At 37.4% G+C, this 23247-nt stretch overlaps 1 protein-coding gene across 7 annotated transcripts in view; it reads right to left on the bottom strand.

The window, feature by feature from the left end:
• CAMSAP2 (calmodulin regulated spectrin associated protein family member 2) overlaps nucleotides 1-23247 on the bottom strand; it is a 150557-nt gene that overhangs the window by 6244 nt on the left and 121066 nt on the right. For 5 of the 7 annotated variants that reach the window (XM_072648260.1, XM_072648258.1, XM_072648262.1 and 2 more), the window contains 8 exons: nucleotides 20194-20287; nucleotides 18123-18199; nucleotides 17738-17807; nucleotides 15187-17407; nucleotides 12468-12604; nucleotides 11788-12008; nucleotides 10043-10142; nucleotides 5359-5474 (listed from right to left, as the gene is read on the bottom strand). In XM_072648260.1, the coding sequence (XP_072504361.1) occupies nucleotides 5359-5474; nucleotides 10043-10142; nucleotides 11788-12008; nucleotides 12468-12604; nucleotides 15187-17407; nucleotides 17738-17807; nucleotides 18123-18199; nucleotides 20194-20287 (3036 nt within the window). The remainder of the gene's footprint in view (nucleotides 1-5358; nucleotides 5475-10042; nucleotides 10143-11787; nucleotides 12009-12467; nucleotides 12605-15186; nucleotides 17408-17737; nucleotides 17808-18122; nucleotides 18200-20193; nucleotides 20288-23247) is intronic. The other 2 variants (XM_072648261.1, XM_072648259.1) reach the window with 1 other exon arrangement.

The following is a 23247-nucleotide window of genomic DNA, read 5'->3' on the forward strand; positions in this document are numbered from 1 at the left end:
AAAAGGCTAGAAGGATAAAGTTTGAGAAAATACCATGACATCTGGCCATTAAGAGATCACTGTTAAAACTGGGAGAGTAATTTCAGTTGTTGTGTGTGTCCTTCATTCTGGAAGAGGACCATGACATCAGGGAGATGATGACATGACTTGCAGTTGACTTTGTTTTTGAGTGAGGGAGGGCTGTGCAAGGTCACCAGACTCACTTCTCCTCTAGAGCCATCTAGGTTCAGAGGCCAGATATTCATCAGGATGACTAGGGAGGGCCCAGGATGCAATGGGAGACCCTGGCCCTTTTAGGCTAAGGCCTTTTCCAGTTCTCATTCTGGGTGAGCTAAAGCCCATTTAGTGAACAGGCCTCTTTAAGTAGTTTCTCAAGGGATGGTCCCTTTAATCGAGAAAAAAAAAAAATCAAACTGGGAGGGGAAGACCCTCAGGGTTCCTGGGTAAAAGAGAAACAGTTATTATTTAGTATTCACATTTACTTTATGCTAGGAGGGTGGGGATTGGTTGTCCACTCTATGAGGTCCAGAGTGAACTGGGCTTAAGGCTTGATCTTTGAGTAAGAAATCTAGACAGTAAACCCAAAGGAAATAAGGCTGTTTTTGTATTGTTAACTATTTTAATGTGATTAAAGATCTTTCCTGCCCATTAAGGGGAGTTTGATTAAGGAAGATTTGTGGGAAGAGCCCAGCCTTTTGTTAAGGAGGCACTGGTTGGTTCTCAAGGGTTGTGATGTCCTCTGGCTCTAAAAAAGTATAAATACTATGAGGGTGTGGTTTTACTTTGGGGCTTAGTTTTTGTAAGAGTGTTTGTCCAAATGAGGACTCTGGGAAGCTGCTAAGCAGCCCTGCCTGGCCTCGCGCAGCCCTCTTTGAGAACCCAGATATCGCTGCTTCCCTCTCTGGTAACTATGATCAGAGAGCTATACCTGTCTGCTGAATTATGGTCAGGCAGAGGAAGCCAAGTCTGTTGACTACTTTGGAGCTTCCTGACTGGAAGTGTCTGCTTGGCCAGAATAGCAGCGGAGGAGGTTGGGAAGTTGCTAAGGAGCCTCCCAGCTTTGAGAACCCAGATGTCGTGCTTCCCTCTCTGGTAACTCTGGTCAGATAGTTGAGGTCCAACTGTCTGTTGCATTCAGGAAGAAGAAGCCATGTCTGTTGATCTTTAATTTCTCTGTATTTTCTTTGAAGTTCAGGGTGCTGACTCCCTCGAAATAGGTGAATGATATATGTGCTTGCTTAAAGGATTGATACATGTGCTTGATTAAAGTGATTGTTAACCTCTCAAAAGTTGCCTTTCCTTTTATGAATGCAGATCTAAGAACCTGTGATAGCAAGGCCACTGTGTACATTGGGGTGCTTACTGATACATATTTTTAGCTATTTTTAATTTCTTAATCCAAAACCATAATTTTCACTATTTCCGATGCCTTCTTTCACATGAAATAATCACTGTTGTGCCTGTTGAGTTGGTTTGAAGGACCTTGTTGAGCTCTTCTCCTAATTTCTCTTATCATTTTATCAAATGCAACAGATACTGGCATATAAAAGTACAACATGAAGATAACTAATGCTATAATTCTTTTTTAACCAGGCATTGTTCAAGGTCTTCTTTCATTTCCATACAAACTTGCATATTGATCACATCAATATTATCTCCTTTGAGTGCTGTAGTATTATGGCAGTAAACGTATTATCTAAAATTTCTGCCTTCCTAAATTTACTTAGGGTCAGAATGAGACATACGTTCTTAGTCATGGTATGTATTCATCTGTTTTGCTTGACTATACATATTTATTATAATGGAAAAGGCTTCTACTCAGGGGGAAAGAGGGTACAAGGAGGGTTAGTGGGTACTGAAAGAAATGAAATAGGAGTCTTCTATAAAACATCTTATAAAAAGCACAGAAAAACTGTGAAAAGTGACACGAAGAGAGCAATATTGTTTACTACCTTGTTAAACAAATTGTGTGTGTATGTGTGTGTGTGTGTGTGTGTGTGTGTGTCTTAACTAAAAGAAATTCCATTTCTTATATAATCCTCTTCTCTGTTCTTGGTGGAGTTTTAAGAACTTTAATTTTGTAACTGTTCAGTTGTTTCAGTCATGTGCAACTCTTGATGACCCCACTTGGGGTTTTCTTGGCAGAGATACCAGAGTGGTTTACATTTTCCTTCTCCAGCTCATTTTACAGATGAGAAAACTGAGGCAAAGAGGGCTAAGTGACTTGCCCAGGGTCACACAGCTAATGAGTGTCTGAGGCTGGATTTGAACTCAGGAAGATGTGTCTTCCTAATTTCTAGCCTGGTGCTCTACCTACTGTGCTACTAGCAGCCCTTTTAAGCTTTAACAGCGAAAGCTTAAATGATTTTACACACTTCCACGAATTCAATTGTTATCTCTACACTAATGGCTCAAATCTTAACATCCAGTCCTTTTTACTGTTCTGAAATGTTTGTTGATGAATAATTTCATTACAAAATTTTACAAATTTGCTTGTACCTAGAACTAATCAACTTCTGTGATTGCTCAAGCTATATATTTGGGGAAAAAAGCATATTCTTTGCTCTCCAGTTTCGTCAAGATTCTGTTTAAGTCTACAACTTTTCTCACTTTCTGTCTCACATTTTGATATGAAGAGTTTTCAGCGGTCTATTATTATTAATGTTCTGCTATTTTCCTTTATAAATTACTCGCTATATACTTTAGTGCAATCAGTCACTAAGCATTTATTAAATACCTACTATGTGGCAGGCACTGGAAACACAGATACAGAAGACAGTCCCTGTCCCTGTCATTAAGGAGGTTTTAATCCCTAAAATGGGATACAATATGTTGACAGGCAAGTAATTTTAGCACATACATAAAATAAAAACACATAATGTGGAATGAAGGTCTCATGAAGAAAGAAGGTGTGTGTGGCTTATATCAAGCCCAAATTTGCCTTAAAGGGAACCAAGGTTCCTTCTTCCAAGAACAGGTGAGGACAGAGAGGGTTCTAGGCAGAGTAGCTTGTGCAAAGGCATAGAGTGGGAGATGGAACATTGGTAAACAGGGAATAATAAATTGGACAATTTAAATTTGGTTGGAATATACAGTACAAGGAAGGGGTAATAAAAGGTATCCCCAAAAGCCTTGGTGCACTTTTAAGCTTTAAAAGCTAAAGCTTAAATGATTTTTATCAGCTTCCATGAATGTAATTGTCATCTCTACACAAATGATTCCCAAATCTAATCATCTGGTCCTAAACTCTCTCCTGTGCTCTAGTGTCTCATCTCTAACTTTCTGCTTGACATCGCCCCTGGATGTCCCATGGGCATCTCAAACTCAATCTGTACAAAACAGAACTCATTACATTCCCCCTAAACTCAGCTCTCTTCTCAAATTTAATAGCTTAAAAACCGCACTAAGACTTCTGGGACATCCTGTCTGTATAATCTTGAAAGAGAGGTTGGAACTAGGTTGTGAAGGGCTTACATAAAGGAAGTCACTATAGTTTCTTGAGCAGATCAATAACTTAGTAAGACAAGTATGTTAGGAAGGCTCTTTCGGCACCTGTGTGTAGAGTGGACTGGAGAGGGGATAGAACAGAGGCAGGAAGACCCAATTCAGACACTATTCTAATAGTACAAGGGAAAGATGAGAAGGACCTGGACTAGGTGGTGGTATGAGAAAGAAAGAGGTGGATGCGGAAAATAGACATGACAAGACTTGGTATCTGAGTACAAACAAGGGCTGGTGAGTGAAGAGTTGAGGATGGCTCCTAGGCTATGAACCTACAGGACTAAGGTCAACAGAGCTAAGTGAGGAAGAAGGTTAGGTTTAAGGGGAAAGATAATGAGTTTTGTTTTGTATGTGCTGAGTTTGAGATGCCTATGGGTCATCCAGAGGATATGTCAAGCAGGAAATTAGCAATAAGGAACTAGAGCACAAGACAAAGATACGGGCTGGATATTAGATTTAAATCACTTCTGCAGAGATGACCACTGAATCCATGGAAACCGATAAGATCACTGAAACAAAGGATGAAGAAAGAAGAGAGGGTTAAGAACATAACCCTGGCTATATCCCAAATAGATCACAGAAATGGGAAAAGGTCCCCCATATACAAAAAATATTTATAGCAGCTCGTTTTCTGGTGGCCAAGTATTGGAAATTGAAGGAATGCCCATCAAGTGGGGAATGGCTGAACAAGTTACGGTACATGAATGGAATGGAATACTATTGTGCTACAAGAAATGATGAGCAGGCAGACCAGAAAAACCTGGAAAGACTTATATGAACTGATGCTGAGTGGAATGAGCAGAACCGGGAGAACATTACACACTAACAGCCACAGTGTGAGAGGATTATTTCTGATAGACTTAGCCCTTCACAACAATGCAGGGACCTAAAACATTCCCAAAGGACTCTTGAGGCAAAATGCCATCCACATCCAGAGAGAACTATGGAATCAGAATACAGAATGAAGCAGATTGTTTTCTATTTTGTCATGTTTTGGGTTTTCTCATTCATTTTAATTTTTCTATGCAACATGACTAAGGTGAAAATGTATTTAATAAGAATGTATGAGTAGAACCCATGTAAGAGCACATGCCATCTCAGGGAGGGAGAGAAAATTTAAAACTTATGGAAGTGAGTGTTGAAAACTGAAAACAAATAAATTTTTTAAAAAAATCAGCTTAAAAAAAAAAAAAAAAGAATACAGCCCTGGGATATACCCACATATAGTGGGCAAGGACTGGCCTGAATGATAAGAAGAGAACTATCTTGTTCATCTCTCAAGGCTTTTGGTATGAATTTGACTCAGCCAGATATAATCACTGGAACGCTCTATTTTCTTGAGTTAGCTGGAACTAAATTTTAATCCACTATTTCAATTTAAATTTGTGTATATGTATTCTGTAGAAAACATATTGTTTTGCTCTTTTTAAAATTCCATTTTTTATTTATATTCACCTTAACTGCAATTGTTAAATTTTCTTTACTTTTAAATTATTTTCGTATTTCTAAAATTGACCACCTCTTTTCTACACCTGTCTACCCCCCAATAAATTCAAAGGTGACCTATGTGGACTCCCTAATCTGCTTTTATCAAAACTCTAGGAGTTTTATATTCTAGTTCAAATTTTTAGGAGAAGTCATATTTTAAGTAGACCTATACAATAAAAACTTGGATAAATATGTAAAAAAATTTGGCCTTCTACACTGTATTTAGCCTAAACTTGGAAGATTCCTATACTGGTGAGAGAAAGGAGAAGATATCCAAAGAGCCTAATTTTTTTTTTTAAAGAAACTCATCTTTACTCTAATAAACATTCCAAACGGAATTATTTCTCTAAAAACAACACACAAACTCACCTGTATACTCTGTCCCAGATGCTACTGAAGAGGTTGTTGATGCATTTTCCCAGTCTTTTTCACCATTTCGGCTGCCACAGCGACTTGGAGATAAGAAGCCCTCTACAGACTCTGACCTAGAAGGACAAGATAGTTTATCTGTCTTAAACTAAGACTATTTCAAGGGAAATGATTAGGAGATAAATTATAGAAGATGATAACGTGGACCAGATAGCATGCTTTCTATTTTTTTATAGACTGGGGGTATATTACAATCTTTTTTTTCCTCAATTTTATTTTCAGTTCCAAAATCTCTCCCCGCTCCCTCCTCTCCCGCTAAATAGAAAGCAAGAAATACAAAGTCTGTTAAAATATGTACGACAACCACGCACTGACAATGACTCAGCAATCACATGGGCCAGTTCCTTCAGCACCTGCAGACGCAGCACATCTGGGCCCAGTTATTCCCACGTCCCTACTTCACTTGTGCATCAACTCTCCCTTGACCATCCTTGTCAGAGATGGAAGGGAAGGGCTGAGCAGCAGTCCTTGTTCCCTATCCTGAGCTATCACTCTAACATTTACTATGTGTTCTTCTTATCTTTCCTTTGATATCCTTCCCCCAATCCAGCTTTAAAAAATGCCCCTCTTTTATTCTTCATCTTCTTTGTACCCTCAGCTCAAAATGACCTTTAGCATGACTAACAACACGCTAGCGCTTTCGTACGCCCAGAATGAGCTGCTCTTACTTTTGTCTTCTGATCATATCGTCAAAAAAAAAAACCCACAAAAAAACCAAGTCGGTTACTTAGTTCCTTGTGCACACTTAATAATCTCTTTATACTAATCCCCCATTTTCCTCCTCACTGGAATTGTTTCTGTGTCTTCTGAATTTCCTCCTTCAGAGCTTCTCACATCTGCTAGGTTGACTTCTACCGTAAAACTGAAATCCACTGGATGCTAACTATTCTTTTCTTTTAACCCTTTGAAATCCTCCCTCTGAGAATCTGCAGTATGTCATCAGGCTACGGCCGCCTTTCCTTTTTTTATTACAAATTCTAAAGTAGGGTGGTCATTCCTAGCCTAATGTGGCAGCAAGTAGGGTGGGATTTGTTTGTCAGGAGTTATTTTCCAGGCTCAGGCCAGATTGTGAGCACCTGATGGTTCGGTCCCCTCTGAGCCCTGATGGTTCCCAGCTGCGCTGCATCATGTGGGTTTCATGCCTGATGATTCTGAGCCAATCAGAAGCCAAATCTTCGTTATATATATTGGGAGGTTAGTATTTTACTTCAGGGGTTCCCTTACGAGAAGGATCTTGTGATTAGTTGGTCAAGACTCCGGGTGGCTGTATGTTCAGGACACCCCCCCCCCACCCACCCCCCGCCCCCGACTGCTCAGATGTAAAGGCTCTCTCCATTCATTACGTAAATTGTATAGCAATGTGGCTCTGATTCAGACAGTAGAGCCCTGCCTGTTGATTTTAATGAAGATAAAAAGGTTGTTTGTTGAATAGATGGAAGGCTCGGTAACTTTGGGAATGTAAAAGATAACAATGTGTGTCTGGAAGTATTTGTCTGAACTGATTAAAGTGATTCTTGACCTCTCAAAAGTTGCCTTTCCTTTTATAAATGCAGATTTAAGAACCTGCGACAGTGGGCACCTCTGTGTATGTCAGGGTGCTTACTGATAGACCTAACAACAAGTGTTTTCTTTGTGGGTGAGAATGAGATCCAGAAAAGTAGTCTCTCTCACCATTTTTCTATCTTTTAGAAGGAGGAAACTAACATTAAGATTTCAAAAAATTATTAGCTGTTCTGCTTTAGGCAGAGAAAGTACCAGTAGATGTTCATTTAGTTGGGGTTCTCCCACCCCTACATCACTGACTATAGCATGTCTTTTTCATGCCAGGCTTGTGATGTTTCTGACACTCCCATAATCTATTTGTTCCTTCTGTCCTGGTAGTCTACAGTATGCTCTGGGGACAATATTGTTTCTGTTCTACTTGTCTTTGTTCTTATACAAATGCTCTCCGTCACATATTTTTTTTATTTGATTCCTCGATTTCCTCTCATGAATCTGCCTTCTTAATACTGCTTCCCCCAACTTTTTATCCTGCTCCTTCTAATTAAGGTATTCTGTCCCAGAATTGTAGATCTAATCAAGGGTTTCACCCCCTCCCCCGCCCAAGTCTCAGTGATACCTAGAAGGTTAAATTTGCTTCTCTGTATTAGGATCCCTAGTTCACTTTGTTGGCTACTCACACTTGTGTATTTGTGAAGAACTCTTGGACTATGGGTTTTATTGCTGGCTCTTATAGATGTTCATTTCCTATGGTGTATTTATTTTGATGGATGTATCTAGGTGGTTTCTCCCCACTCCTTTCATTTCAGTTTTAAAGTTCTTTAGATTTTCAAGACTCTGGACAAATACATTTTTCTAAGCCTTTGTCAGATACATACTCTCTCCCTGGACAAGAATTCATTATTCCTGTATTTTAAATTGCAGTTCTGAAATATAAGTCCTATTCTCAGACACCATGTTTTTACCACTTGTTAACTTCCCAAATCTACCTCTTTCTCATCTATAGTCCTAGTCTTTGATATGCAGTAATGAAAACGCTATAGCCTGCACAATTTATGGATATTTTCTATGACAATTGGCCCAAGTGCTGCAAGGCTGGGGGCAAAAAGAAGCCCTTTTTAAGGGGCCAAGTATGAGCTGGACCACTAGGTGGTCAACACCAAGAATGGGTCTTACTGCATTCACACTGTACAAATCTGGGGTGGCCACAAGAAGCACTAAGTACTGAGGCTGAATATGGACAACTTTTCTTGGGACTCTGATATTGTTACTGTAAACCTGGATCATTGATGTGGTGTACAACACATCTAACAAGGAGCTGGCACAGACCCAGGTGCTGGTGAAGCACTGCAGCCCACTTACCAATCATACCCCCATACTGATGGAGGTATGAGTTCCACTCTGGCCTGCTCCTTGGGCAAAATATGGAGGCTAAAATTGACTTCCAAGGAAGAAATTTTAAACAAGAAGCAAAGAAGATTGAGAAGAAATATGAAGACCAGAAGAAGGATGCTGAGATCAGCTTGCATCTAGAACGGCAGTGTGAGCAAGGTAAACTGTGGGCACTGAGTCACTGGGTTTTCTAGAAGGTAAGGAATTCTACCTGGGATAAAATGATGTATTCTGTACTACAAAATTCTATCTAAGGAAGATCATGACTAGAAGAGAATAAACTCATCCCCTGAGATTTACTGGTGAAACAAATCCCCAAATTGTTTAAAAAAAAAAAAAAAAAAGAGACAACCTATGCCCAAAGGTCTTCCATTTTTTTTTACTGAGATTTTCTAATCCTTAATAATACTTTCTCAATTGCTTTTGGCAATCTCATCTACTTCCACATGAAACCACCAGAAATGAGTGGGAAGTGTGGGAAGGTTCTCTGTAACATTCTACATATATGGATCAAAAAGACAGCAGACCTCTCTATTACTTTCAGTAGGGAATCATCCACCAACCATGACCTGTCATGTTGTCTTTTGGCTCTTATCTGATGACCCCTCACCTGACTGCACCTGTGGCTCCAAGAGATAGTTCCCTGGAAAATGAGCAGAGGATCCAGAGTTCCCTCTTCAGGAAGAGTTTCATGCCTGTGACTATCACTAAGTGTCTAGTGGGTCTTCATTCTTCCCTGTATTATGTTCTACCACTCCAGGACCTTCTGATCTACCTCTTCACAACTTTTTTTTCTGATTTGTTTTTACACTAAATTCCTTCTTGTATTCTTTTAAAGGAATACTAAATTCTCACTAATAATCTAGAGAGTAGAACAGTGTTCTTTGGGCCCCTTAATCTTTTCAAAAAATTTGACCAGCATGCATTTTGAGCATGGCTTAAGAACTTGGGGATCTGTAGTCTATAAAAGAGAAGACCTGGGATGGAGGAAGATAGTTGTATTAAAGTACTTCAAGAGTTATCAAAGGAAAGAGAAATTAGACTAGTTCTGCTTGGGTCCAAGGGCACAAACAGAAGCAAAGGGTAGCCAAAAACCTTCTCAATACTTTGAGCTATCCCAAAGTGGAGCTATCTTCTTCAAGAGACAGTGGGTTTCTCCTCACTAGAGGTTTTTGAGGAAAGGTTCTATGACTTTTGGGGGGTGGGGGTAGCATGGCTAAATTGGATTCTCATTTTTGGTATGGTTGGATTAGATGGCCTCTGGGTTCCCTTCCAACTCTAATTATTTCCTTTTGGGGGTGTGTGTGTGTGTGATTTTTTTATGAGGAACAATGGTATAAAAACTGAATTCAGGTAATAAACTGACAAAGTAGTAGCAAAAAAATATCATTACTCTAAAGAGACAATAAGTCCAAAAGATAATCAGCACTACCAACTTAAATAATTTCACTTTTCCTTTACCCCCTACTCACTATCAGAATTTTATTTAGCACAATTTTAGTGACAATTCATACATATAAGCGTTTTCATGAACAGCACAAAGTATCGACAATCTATGACCAGGGGAAAAAAGTCTTCTAAAGGAAAAGAAAAATTAGTCTTAGGTAAAACTATGGATATGATTTAAATGAAAGGTTAATGACCACAAGGCATTATAAGAGATTCTGTAACATTCAAATTGAGAATATTAAAGATAATTTTCCAATAAAAATGTTAATGATTTCTGCTTTACCTTGGTGTTCTCTTGCCTGAATGCATGCTTTCATTGTCTCCTGTGTTCAATGATGCCAAAGAAAGGCTAGAGACTGAAAAAACACGATAAATTCGTGACCCTGGATAAAAACAAAGTTAGAATTTTTAAACAGGCAAATAGCAAAGAGTCTGTTCATTAGATAACACCAGCATATGAGACTGAGTTTATATAATATTTTTTCACTCTGTATTCATCTTAACTTGTAATAATGCTGCATGCATATATGTAGAGATTGTCAATTTTGTAGCATTTAAGCATGAATATATTGACATACTCATGATAAGCAAATATAATCTTAATTTGATCCTAAAACTTGCTATTTCCAGAAAGCAAATAATTTAACTGACATATGAAACAATAATTCCATAAGAAAAGATTTTAATAAAAGTCACCAAAAAATCCAACTCTGCAAGTCATAAGGTTCCTTCAGAAATCTTTCATTGGCAGGTGGAAAAATCAAGCTTTTTAATTATAGAAGCTTTTTTAGGCAACACTAAATATTTTCTCCATTAAAGTTCTAATCTGATGCCTCCTCATGACATGGAGGGCATCTTGTACTTACAAAAACAGGCCAGATGGGCTTGAGCTTGGGCAAGTTGTGACAAGAAGAAAAAGCATTTGAGTAGGGGTGTGCTGATGGACTATCTAGCTGTCTAAGGATCAGCCCAACTAAATTCAGATTCTTTTCACTAAGTTAGCCACTAGGTAATGAGCTGTTTGGGCTACAACAACTCACGTATGCCTCTTAATAAAGAAAAGAAGGGCTGTGATTTGTGTCTGGAGGAAGTATCTACATCAGTGAAATAATGGCACAGCATGGTATAGCAAATAAAGTATGGAACTTGGAGTCAGGAAAACATGAGTTCAAATCCAGCCTCAGATATTTACTAGCTATGCAACCTTGGGCAAGTCACTTAAACTCTAAGTTTCTGAAATTAAGAAGCAAAGGGGTTGGATTAAATGACCTCAAACTCCCTTTCAGCTACAAATCTGTAATCCTATGAAATCATTCATACTTCAAATTTAAGTATTTATGTGATATTTTTTTCCACAGAGATATCTATTGAGTAGTGGATCAAATGTAACCAATATACAATTCTTTTGCATTATCTAGAACAATATTTTGTTGCATATAATTATTATACTGGGGATTTTCTTAGGTGTTTAAAAAGACTAAGAGAACCTTGTCAAATTTTCCAAAATATTAGATTCTAAGAAAATAACAATTCTGGGGAATAAGAAGTATCCATGCACAAATGAAAGAGAAAAGATATTAATTCAAGATATAAAAAAATGAAGATCTTTAGTTTCTACATTTAAGGAGCTTTTTAAGGACTTTTTACCTTACATTTCTTATTATGCTGAAATCCTCCTTGTTCATTTCATGTTTCCCAAATTACAATACATTCCCAAGTTTAGAAGTGCAAGAATGGGTTAGTAAACTGAAGAGTGCAAGAGTGGCAAAATTACCACCCAAGGTTAGTGTCTATATTGGGAGCTTTAACATTCACATCTGTGTTGCTATATATATGCATGCAGACACAACAGATTACTACTAACACAACCATCATCTGCAAATTTTGGCTTTTCAATTAAGATGCATGCAGATTTCTAAAGAAGATTTATCAATTTAGCACAAGAAGATAATCAATGCAAGGCCAAGTTAGTATCTCAAACCAAGCTGGTGTTTTTATATGAACAGACTCTTTCTAACCAGATGTTACCTGGTGGACCTTTGATAGGTGTTTTAGGTGATTCAATGTGATCCCTGTGAATAGATTTGGGCCGCTGCTTTTTTTGTTTTGCTACATGAGGGCGGGGCTTAATGACTGTATCCATATCTTCCATGAGTTTCAGCTGTTTTCTTCTCATATATTCTTGCCTAATAAATTCTCTACGTGCTCTTTCATCTTCTTTCTTCTGGCGTTCTTCCTCAGTTTTACGCCTATGAAATCAAATGCAGTTAAATTCCTCGTATTATAGATCACAGCTTAAAGAAGTAACTATATGAAAGCATATGTTTATGAAACAAGCCAAAAGTAATTATTAGGTATCAGAAGCATTCCAAAAAATCTGCTTGTGTTCATAAATAATTTTCCTGAAATAACCATTAATTTTATTTCAAAAAGGATATCACTGAATTATAGAAACTTAACTTCCTTTAAAAATATATTTCTATACCATTAAGACTTTTAAATATTTTAAACCTCATAAGAATATGCTATTTCATTTAGGGGAAAATATGGTCTGAAGATACTCTGAAAACTAAAAAACATTAAGAAAGTAATACATTTGCCTACACGTACAGCATATACAGAACTGATAATCTCAGCATGCTTAAACCCTATTAATGAACACCAACGAATAAGACATGCTATTTGAATATACAAAACAATTCAATTACCTCGTTTCTTCCTTCTTATGCTCTAATTCTGCTTCTAACTGCTGTTTTCGAAGTAAAGTCTCTCTTTCTCTCCTCAATCGTTTCTCCAACAGAGCTGCCCGTTTCATTGCCATATCATTCTCTGCTTTTTGATCATCCTAACAAGGGAATTTAGAAGAAAGCAGATGAACAACCTCAGGTGACTATGTTCTAATTTTCAAATGTTTCATATTTGATAGTGACTGTGCTTCCAGCTGGAAATACGAAGTGTTTCCACAACATTGCATACATGGAAAATGTATGCAAATGTATGAGGTATATTTCACATTAGGCAGTATAAGATGATGCAAGATAGAAATGAAATTTATATAAAAGATATCCAGTAATACTTAATTTCAAAATAGTTCTTTTGTTCATATGGTCATAGATTTAGAACTAGAAGGGCCCACTGAAGTGATCCTAGTCCAACTCTCCTCTTTTATAGAGAAGAAGCTGAGGCTCAGAGAAGTTAAAAAACACATCTGGGTAATGTAGCCACAAAGATGGCAGATACGGGACTAGAACCCATGCTTACAAAGTATTTTAATGTGTGTTGATACTGAAAGTGCCAAGTACAAAAAGTATTTATAGTAGCTCTTTTAGTAGTGTCAAAGAATTAGAAATTGAGGGGATGTCCATCAACTGGGGAACAGCTGAACAAGTTGTTTATGATTCTATATGATTGTGTGTATATATATATATGTATGATTATTATTTTTCTATAAGAAATGACAAGCTGGATGCTCTCAGTAAAACTTAGGAAGACTTACATGTACTGATACAAAATGAAACGAGCAGAACCAGAACACTGTGGACACAGTAACAGCAATGTTGCATGATGATTCGCTGTTAATGACAAACTATTCTCAGCAATACAATGATCCAAGACAATCTCAAAGGACTAATGATGAAAATTCCTATCCATCTCTAGTGAAAGAACTGATGGAGTCAAAATGCAGGTAAAAGCATACTTCTTTAATTTTAATCTTCCTGTTGGGGCTTTTGGGGATGGTGGTGGTGGATAGTTCTATGTTTTCTTTCACAACATGACTAATATGGACATGTATTTTGCATAAATGCACATGTATCTATAACCTATATTACATCCATTGCCTTCTCAAAGAGTGAGGAGGGGAGGGACAGAATTTAGAACTAAAAATGTTTAAAAAAAGAAGGCTAAAAATTGTTTTTACATGTAATTATGGAAAAAAATAAAATGAAAGTACATGTACAATGAATTTATTGAGATTACTTAACATTATCTAGAAAAATGAAATAATCAGGTATTAAGAGAATAACTTATTCACAAGCTAAAGATATAACATCAGTGTGAAAAATGGGAAAGACAATGTGTTAATAAGAATGTATGTGTAGAACCCATATAAGACTGTACGCTGTCTCAGGGAGAGATGGGGGAAAGAGAGGGAGAAATTCTGAGACTGATGGAAGTGACTTAGAAAACTGAAAACATAAATTAGTAAAAAAAAAAAAATGGGAAAAATGTGGACGGTATAAGAATATTGTTAAAGGGGCAATCCAATGCTGACTAACAGATTCATATCAACTTAAAAGAGTATCTCTAATGCAGGGCAACAGGCTCTGTCCTTGCAACATTCAGCAAAGAGATGAAGGAAATGAAGATGGAAGGGACAGATAATGATCAAAAGGCTGGAACAAGATCGTTGAAGGTAAAGTTCCAGAGTGATAAACAGGAGGAATCACACTCAGGCTAAAAGAACGCCAGCTTCCAAGCACAGGATGGAGACGTCCATGGAGTCAAGGCTAAAGTGAGAGAACTGTGTGTGTAACGAGGCTCAGTGTTCTCCTGATAGAGCCCGTTTTGTGACTGGTGGCTCAAACACCAATGCAGGCACACATCGAAAGGCACAGGGGCAGTGTTTTTGTGCTGTGCTCCGGGTGTTCTGTTCTGGGCACGGTGGTTTGTGCTGATTCCCCAAGATTCCTTCAGAGGCCTGTTCCAAGCGCTCTTCTATACTCCTCTGTGCTACTGGTCCCTCACCTAGATGGCCGATGCAGGGCCGCCCTCTGCTGGCCAGTTTAGGAATAAGTTCCACAATGTAGGCCTGAAGAAGACATCTGCTTTAGATTTCCAGAAGAAACCATGATTTGCTGAATATTCCCTTTCTCACTCAGTTATATACAGTAATTTTTCCTTTGCCTTAATACATTATAAGAATGGGTATACTTTATACAGTCCTATTAATTTAGCAGAGTTTTTAAGAAACATGCAATTGCATATACTGTCTAAGTTGCTGTGATATTAATTTTAGTGAAATGATTCTTTTTCCCTTATTTTTTTAAATTCTCCATTACAAGGGATGGCTCTTTGAATAGGAGAGGGGAAAGGATATATCTGGAAATTAAAGTGACAGATAAAACAAAAAGATTTCAATAAAAAGTTTCTTCAAAAAGTGTAAAAGAAATGGGTTTAAAAAAAAAGCTAGACATAATCAAAGATGCAAGAGTCACATTCTCCAGGCCCTTTCTCAAACTGGCAACTCTTTGAGAGATATGAAAAATTTTAATTTTTAAAAAGACCTTTTACAGGGGACTTATGGGGGAAGGAGAGTAAAGGGGCATTTTATAAACATGCCAACTGATGTCTCTATTCGAAGAGGACATTTTAGCATCAAATCTCATACAGTATCTGGCAGATGTCAGCACAACTTAAATTACATACCTTAAAAAAGAATCCACAGCACACTTTCTGGTCATCATCAAATTGTTCTTTGTCACTTTCTCCTTCATATTTTTCAACAGATACATCAGCCTTATCAGGAGGTTTTAAATCTGAGAGAGAAACTTCAATTAAATTAACATTTTTAGGAGCTGGAGCTAGAGCTGGCAAAGTAGAAGTCTGAGGTGGTATGGTGGGTTGATTTATTTGATCTTCATTTGGTGTAAGACATACAGTCTCTGTAATGGGTTGTGACAATACTTCAGAAACTGATGACTCCACAGGTCTGAGCTCCTTTTCCTCTAGTTTGTGAACAAGCTGTTCCAAAGTCCCTTTGGATTCCACTTCCTCCTTTACTTCTTCTGTAGATTTAGCTTCCTTTAACTGAGGTTCACACACCTGCTCTCCATCATCTCCAAAACATACAAAAGATCTAGTCTGAATGGGAACTTGACTTGGTGAGAATCTCCTCAACCGAGGAAGGCTATCTACAGACCTAGGGGGGGTTAAGGTGCGATTTAAAGGTGTTATTTTGAGTTCATTTGGTCTAGGAGTCCTTTGAACTTTAACAGGGAAGGAGGAGGTCTTTCTGTTAGAAGACTGTGGAGATGGATGAGTTGGACGAGGGGAGTCTGAAGAGAATGGCACAACTGGAGATGACAGTCCTGTTTGCCTGGAAGATTTAAATTCTCTAATCTGTTTTTGTGGAGAGGGTTGTGGAGGTGAAATCACCCAAGACTGCTGCTCCCGCATCTGCATTAACATCTCTTGTTGCAATGATAAACGTTGCATTTCTTGTTGTAGAAAATGAAGAGACGAATTGAGCTTTTCAATGGATTTTGTATATTCTAAAATTTCTCCTTCATTTAAAGTCTCTTCCGAGGGGCTTGCCAAGTTCCATTGCTTTTCGGGATCTACAGGTGTGGTTGGAGACTTCAGCCATTTGCCTTGAGAGTTCTCACTACTGTCTTTCATCACTTCTGCTGCAGATTTATTAGTCCGCACATCTGCTTTCTGTAATTCTTTTTCCTTTGTTCGATCAGTGTAGACTTTCTCATCCTCAGCACCAGCTGCTTCTTCTCGAAGAGGGGATATTCCGTCTCCTTTCCTTTTCACTACAGTGAGGAAGGCTGTTCTGCCCATTTTCTGTCTTTGCTTAGTGAAAGCTGCTTCCATTTTCTTCTTCTGCGCTTCGATGGCTCTCCTTTTTTCCTCTAGCTTCATCCTAAGATGGACCATCTCAGAAGCCAGTAGCTGGGTAGTATCTCTTCCTTGGGGAATCGCTGCTTCTTCAGGGATCTGGGCCCAAGAAACAACATGAGGAATATTGAGTTCAGAGCCTTCTGGGGTAGTTTTTTGAGAACTGCTCCCACTACTTCTGCCATCTGTATGATTCAGTTTTCTGAATTTCTGCTCAGCAAAGCTAGTCATTTTAACTCCTGAGCTAGAAGAAGCACTGCTGCCTGGTTGAGACCTGGTGCTCATAGTACTTGGACAAGGACTTAAAGCTTCTCTGTGATTATTAACTCGCATATCATAATCCTGAACAAACTTGGAGGGTTCTTCCATGTCTGAGTCCATACTAACAGTGTAGTCTCTCAAAGAAGAATCTTCATCCATGGTTTCTGGTATATCTTCTGAAGGAACATGAATTCCAGTATCTACCTCAGTAGTATCAGTCACAGGACTCAGAGCACCTTTTGTGTCAGTTATGATGTCAGGACTAGACGGATTTAGTTTGAAATCTGAATTAAGGAGACTCATTTCCTGGCTATGAAGAAAGAACCCATTTGTGATCTGGTCTGACTGGAGGGTACAAGGAGATTTGTCAGTATCATGAATTATTTGTAAGGCTTCTTCAATGCTTGGTGTTTCAATCTGGTTGCCAAACTCATCGAGAGGTACCCTATTTTGCAAAGCTCCATTTGGAAGCTTATAATGAATATTTTCATTAGAATTTAGTTCAATAGTACTATGGGGTGCACAAGATTTGAGATCACTTTGAGAGTCTATATTATTTTCTTCTTCAATGCTTTCTGCTTCCTCTTCTCCATTTACTGGCTTGAAGGACAAATTTTTCCTAATATGTTTAGGCACACGATTGTTGTTTAGTGTAAGACCTTCATTACTAAGAGATCGAGTGATTCCTCTGTTTGTTGCAGATCTCCGGACACTATTTTCTTTATCGAAAGAAATATCAAATGAAACTCCATGCACTGATGATCTTTAAAAGAAAAAAATGAGATAAAATCCTTAGATAATTTAAGAAAAGAACAGCTTAAAATATAATAACATGGGATGAACCTTTCAGGGAGAAAGCATTTTCTTATTTCTACCTTGCTTATAATTACAGAGATCTTATGGAAGAGGTGAGGAGGTACAAGGAGGTACAATCTACCCACCAAGCTTCTAGATTTCACCATATTTAATCCCTTACACAACTACACGCCTCTCTAACACTTCCTTTAGTTTAGGGGCTAAACAAAAACTTGGATTAAGTAATCTGGCTAACAGAGTTACTTGGCTGTATTTAAAAATACCTTCTATCATTTACCTTTTTTCTTTGGGCCATGTCCCTATGAAGCCATCGACATAAGACATAGACGTAGACCTTCTAATTCCTCCTTCAAAAACAAAATGAAAACATGGTCACAAAAAAACAATTTTTTCTTTAAAAAAACAAGAACTTTTATAAACTTGAGTATTTAGCATTACAAAAAACAAAGTAACAATCTGAAGAACTGCAGATTTTCTAATTGCCTGAAAAAGGAAATGAAACATGAGCTATTTAATGTAGCTATATTAGCCACTATTTTCAGGAATAAAGAATGATCAATCCTATTTATTTATCTTATTCTTGGCAATTATTTCAAAGTGAAAACAAATAAATGTAAAATACAACTAAAAGCTCACCCTCTTTTAATCTTTCACTTTTTTACCTGAATCAGATGGCGGTTGGGAATATCGATGTCTAGGAGGCAGATGATGATGAGATTGGGAAAATGTAGTTCCTTCCCTAAAACAAATCAATGTGATATTACACACTTGGTAATACAAAAAATTCTGGGTATTATGGTTGAACACATAAACAATCTCACTACCTCTCATGCTATACTATGAAGGAATAGAAACTTTATACAGTTTTAAACCCCCAAACCTGTTAATCTATAGGAAAACAGTAATAATTGTGATCATGTGAGGCAGCCACATGGCACAGAGGATAGAACACTGAACCTGGGAGTCAGGAAAACTTGAGTTCAAATCCTGTCTCAGACATTTACCAGTCAATCTGATGGGTGTGAGGTGGTATCTTAGAATTGTTTAGTTTTAGTTTCTTTAGTTATTAGGGATTTTGACCATTTTTTATATGGCTACTGAAAGCTTAGATTTTTTCTTCTGAAAACTGCTTAATTCCTCTGACCATTTATCAATTGGGCAATGACTTTTTTTTCTTGAAAATTTGACTGTAGTCAACACAGATGAACCTATGCCTATGCAGACTTACCCAAAAAGGGAAATTGATTTAGTTTTAGTAAAGTGTACCTGAGTAACTGAAATAACAATAAATCTTGAAGAAAAAAAAAACTTTTGTGGATTTTGCTTTTTTTAAAGTATACAAGTATAGTGGAGAGTTTGAGGGCATTCTAGCCTCTTTTTTCAAAGTTTTGAGCATGTCTGAGTCACACATTTATTGGGGAAGATGTAGGGAAAATTACATATTTTTTTTTCCTGATGAGTAAGCACAGGTTGGGGGTAAAACAGACAGTGACCAAAGTGAAACTTGAAACACATTACCTTGCAGTTTCTTTTGGGCTATAGACTACATAACTTTTGAAGAGTCAACAGAAACTGTTCCTGTTTCTATTCTATACTGGTGGCCCTCTTGCTATCCCTCCAAAATTACTCCTTGTCACTTGTTTGGTTTTGATAGAATTATCAGATTACAACCTAAAAATGGAAGGGGCCTCAATCTAGTCCACCTCCCTCATTTTACAGATAAGAAAACTGAGGCCTGAGAAGGTTGAGTGACTTGCCCAAGACCACACAGGCAGTTGGAGAATGGAGATATTACCTTTCTCTTGAAAAGCCATTTCAAGAGCTATGGCTTTAACATATTAGATCTAACCCTGCATAATTTATGTAACTTTACCTGCCTTTGTTTTAGCCAGGAAGAAAAGTGCTATAAGTTTTAATTATAATGTTTTCATACCTAAGTAAGGTTCTTTGAATTTCTTAGCTAAAAGGATTTTTAAAAGCCTGAGTGTTCTAAAATGTAAAATAAATGAAAAAGGCTTGATTCAGCTTCTGGAAAATGCAAATAAAGACATGGAAAACAAAGAAAAAATATATCAATTTCAAACAGAAAAACAAATCAGAGATTCCAAAATAAAAATCAACTTTAGATTTTGATTAATATTAAAGTTGCTTACAGCATTTGTTGCAAAAACATCCCACAAAATTAATTCCCTGTACTTTATGCAAGGTGTAGAAGCCACAATGTTAAAATGGCAGGAAAATGGCTTTAATCAAGTCAAAATTTTCATTTTTCTTTTAATTCAGGTTTCCTGATTTTAAGAACTACAGCAAAATAACACTACAAAATACTGATAGAGTAATTTTGGTCCTATTAGGTTGTTGAGATCTATTAGTAACCATACAGAATTTTTTTTATAAATGTAAAAATAAATGCTAAAAAAAAATCTAATAATAGATTTGTCCTACAGAGCATTTTTGACTTGATCTAATAAATCTTACAAATTGATTGCTATGAAAGCAAAGCTTTGAGATGGCTATAAGGAATTCAGAGTACACTTTTTTACAGAAATTATGTAGCTCAAAGAATATTTTATTTGCATAAAGGTGCTAAAGACTATTCAAAGATAGTTTTAAAAGGGCATGAAAACTGCTATAAGATTATAAAAACTCTAACTTATCTTAAAGGTAATTAACATTTGCTGTAGTTTCTTTAGTATTTTTGCAAGAACGGTCATATATCACTGTTATTATTACCTTGTAGGGAAATCAGAACCGCACGAACCATCCATAAAGTTTCTTTTGGCAGTGTTCAAGACTGGAACAGAAGGTATGTCTTTCATAGGTTCAGCTAGAAAAGAAGATTAAAGCCATAAGTTACCATTTTCTTTATTTAGTGGATGTTTTAATATTTCCAACATTAAATAAATTTAGAACTCAATATGATTTAAAGTCTAAAAAAATTCTAATAAAAATAAAACTTCACTCCAAGTGGCATAAATATGGTAGGCAACATGAGAAAAATGTCCTTTAGAAATATGGCCTGGACCAGAAAAAAAGGAAAACTCTACTTCATACCCAACAGCTAGCCAGCTACTATTTATTAATTACCACTAATGTCACAGGCCCTGGGTGAAGCAGAGGAGATCAAAGACAGGTAAAAATCAGTCCAAGTGCAAGGAGTTGACAGTCTAGTGGTGGGGGAGGCACAGCACACTTATATACAAACAAGATACATACAGCAAAAATGTTGGGGGTAGGTCACCTCAAAAGTTAGGCACTAAACTACAGCAAACTGGGAAAGGCTTCTTGCAGAAGATGGGATTTTGGTTGGTACAAGAAGGAAGCCAGAGAAGAAAGGAGGAGAAGGAGAGAAGGGAGAATAGTGCAGGTATGGGAGACTTCCAGAGAAAATATTTGCAATCAAGTTGTGGAGCATCTTAGTGGAAGCATGGCAGGGGTCTGTGACACTGGATTAGAGGGGAGGAAGGTATAAGAAGGCTGGAAAAGTAGGAAGGGGTCAGGTTACGAAAGGCTTTGAAAGTCAAAAAGAATATTTCTATTTGATCCTGGCACTGGGGTTAACTAAATAGAGAGGAAAAGGGGAAAAGAGCCACACTTTCATTTTAGGAAGATCAATCTGACATCTGAGTGGAAGAAGGACTGGATTGGAGAAAGACTTGTGGCAGGAAGATCACCCAGCAAGGCACTGCATCCATTCATCCAGATGTGAGGTAATACAGGTCTGCACTAAGGGGGTTGCAGTGTCAAGGTGGAAAGAGAAGAGGGAATCGGAGAAATGTTACCAACGACAGGACTTAACCACTGACTGCATATGAGGAGTGAGAGTGAGGAAGTCAATCCCCACTGCCAGCACTGGCAATGTCTAAAAAAATGCTGTGATCTAGAAAATACCTTTGGAGAAGAGAAGAGCAATCCTAAACAAACGGATGGCTAGCTGTTCTGCTGGTGACTGGCTGCCCAAACTGAAGTCGATAGCACTGTCTCATTTCACTTTCAATGTACAAGAGGGTAGAGTCAGGAAGGAAAGAGTCACCTTGGGGTTGAATGTGAACAGGGGCAAAACGATAAAACTCGGGACAGGGCACCTGAAACTGTACTTCTATGAAGTTTCACTTAAGTTTGTAGCTCTGCCCTTCTGATACTTTCCCACTTAGTAATCTAGTAAAACTATTATCAAATCCCAAGCTTTACAGCCTGGACCTGAAGGGTAAGAGAATACTGTGAAGGGGTGAAAGGAGCTTGGAGAAGTCCCAAGTTTGTGTGATGTCTGGGGAATTTTACAAATTAAGGGAAGGTTTTAAGAGAACAAGAATAAGAATCATCAAAGAGTGTTGTTTTCTTATTGCTCCAGGGTTTTTCTTTGTAAGAGTTAAAAGAAAAAATCATAGCAAATACTTGTTTCTCCACTAAAACAATTTTTAAAAACTCAACTCTTTCTAAGCAATTCCTGAAGTGTTCCAGATTTTCTATAATTATGCAGTAAAGCTTGTCAAAAAAAGAGCTATAACTGGATAAATCCTGCATAGTAAAGTTAGAATAAAAGCAAACAGATATTTTAAAATTAGTGGAAACTTGGTTTAGCCAAAATTTCCATGGAATTTTAACTAGATATGGATGTCTTCATTTCTTTACCTTATACACACAGTATTAGAGGAGGTATGGTATTCTTCCTATACAGTAATTAAACAAGGATCTCCTCTCACCCAACCAAGAGAGAACATTTCACTGAAAAGGAAATTCAAACATGTCCAGGTTAAGCTTCTGTAAATAATTAATGAAGAAGGTTTGGGTTGTTTCTTTTCATAATCACATAATTTCTGTAACTACTGGAACAGATGTATCTTGATATTTTAAACTGCAGGTTTTAAATGATATTCTTATAGATGATCTACTGAAAATTGATCCTTAATTAAAACTTAATTGAATATAGGTATTCACTATAGTGACCAATATATACAGGCTTTTTTTAAAAAACACAACTTATAAAACAAGAAGAAATAATAATTATGGAATTAAGATCATCTATCAAGTCATAAAAAGGCTACTACTACGCATCAGTGGAAGAGGTGTCTACACTAAAGGTGCCCACACATCTCTTAAGAATACAGTCTGGTCTAAGGCATGGTGTTTAAACTGAATTTAAGCTCATTACAGTAGATAGAAAGAGTGTATAGAGCAAAGAGTGTTTCTCCTATCACAAGTACAGTGATCATTTGCTTGTCATTTTTTGCCTAATACAACATGACCTGCAGCTAAAAAAAAACTCCCCAAAATATGAAGTATATAATTTCCCCAATCCTGCAAAGGGAAGAATCCACTAACAGAAGAGAAAATTTGGCTCTGCTGTTTTCCTGGAGAAAGCCCACTAGGGTAACTAAGTGTAGCTGTGGATAGTGAGGGACCTGGAGTCAGAAGACATGAGGCGAAATCAGGTCTCAGACACTTATCAGTTGTATGATCCTAGTCAAGCCACTTAATCTCTGTCTGCTTCAGCTTTCTCATCTGTAAAAATGGAGCTAATAATAGCACCCATCTCCCAGCATTGTTTGGAGGATAAATTGAGATCATATTTATAAAGCACTATGCAAACCTTAAAGTGCTACACACATGCCAGCTATTATTATGATTATAAGGAGGAGGAAGAGGATAGAGATTTGTTCATTTTCTACTGTGCTAGGTAACAGAGATAAAGGGGGAGGCATCTGTTATTTTGGTAAGGACATCCTGGAGAGGCAGAGCAAGCAGCAACTAGATTGGAGGAGATAAGAGAAAGAGTAGGACTAACAG

The sequence above is a fragment of the Notamacropus eugenii genome, chromosome 2 (genome assembly GCF_028372415.1).
Source record: "Notamacropus eugenii isolate mMacEug1 chromosome 2, mMacEug1.pri_v2, whole genome shotgun sequence".
Classification (NCBI taxonomy): domain Eukaryota; kingdom Metazoa; phylum Chordata; class Mammalia; order Diprotodontia; family Macropodidae; genus Notamacropus; species Notamacropus eugenii.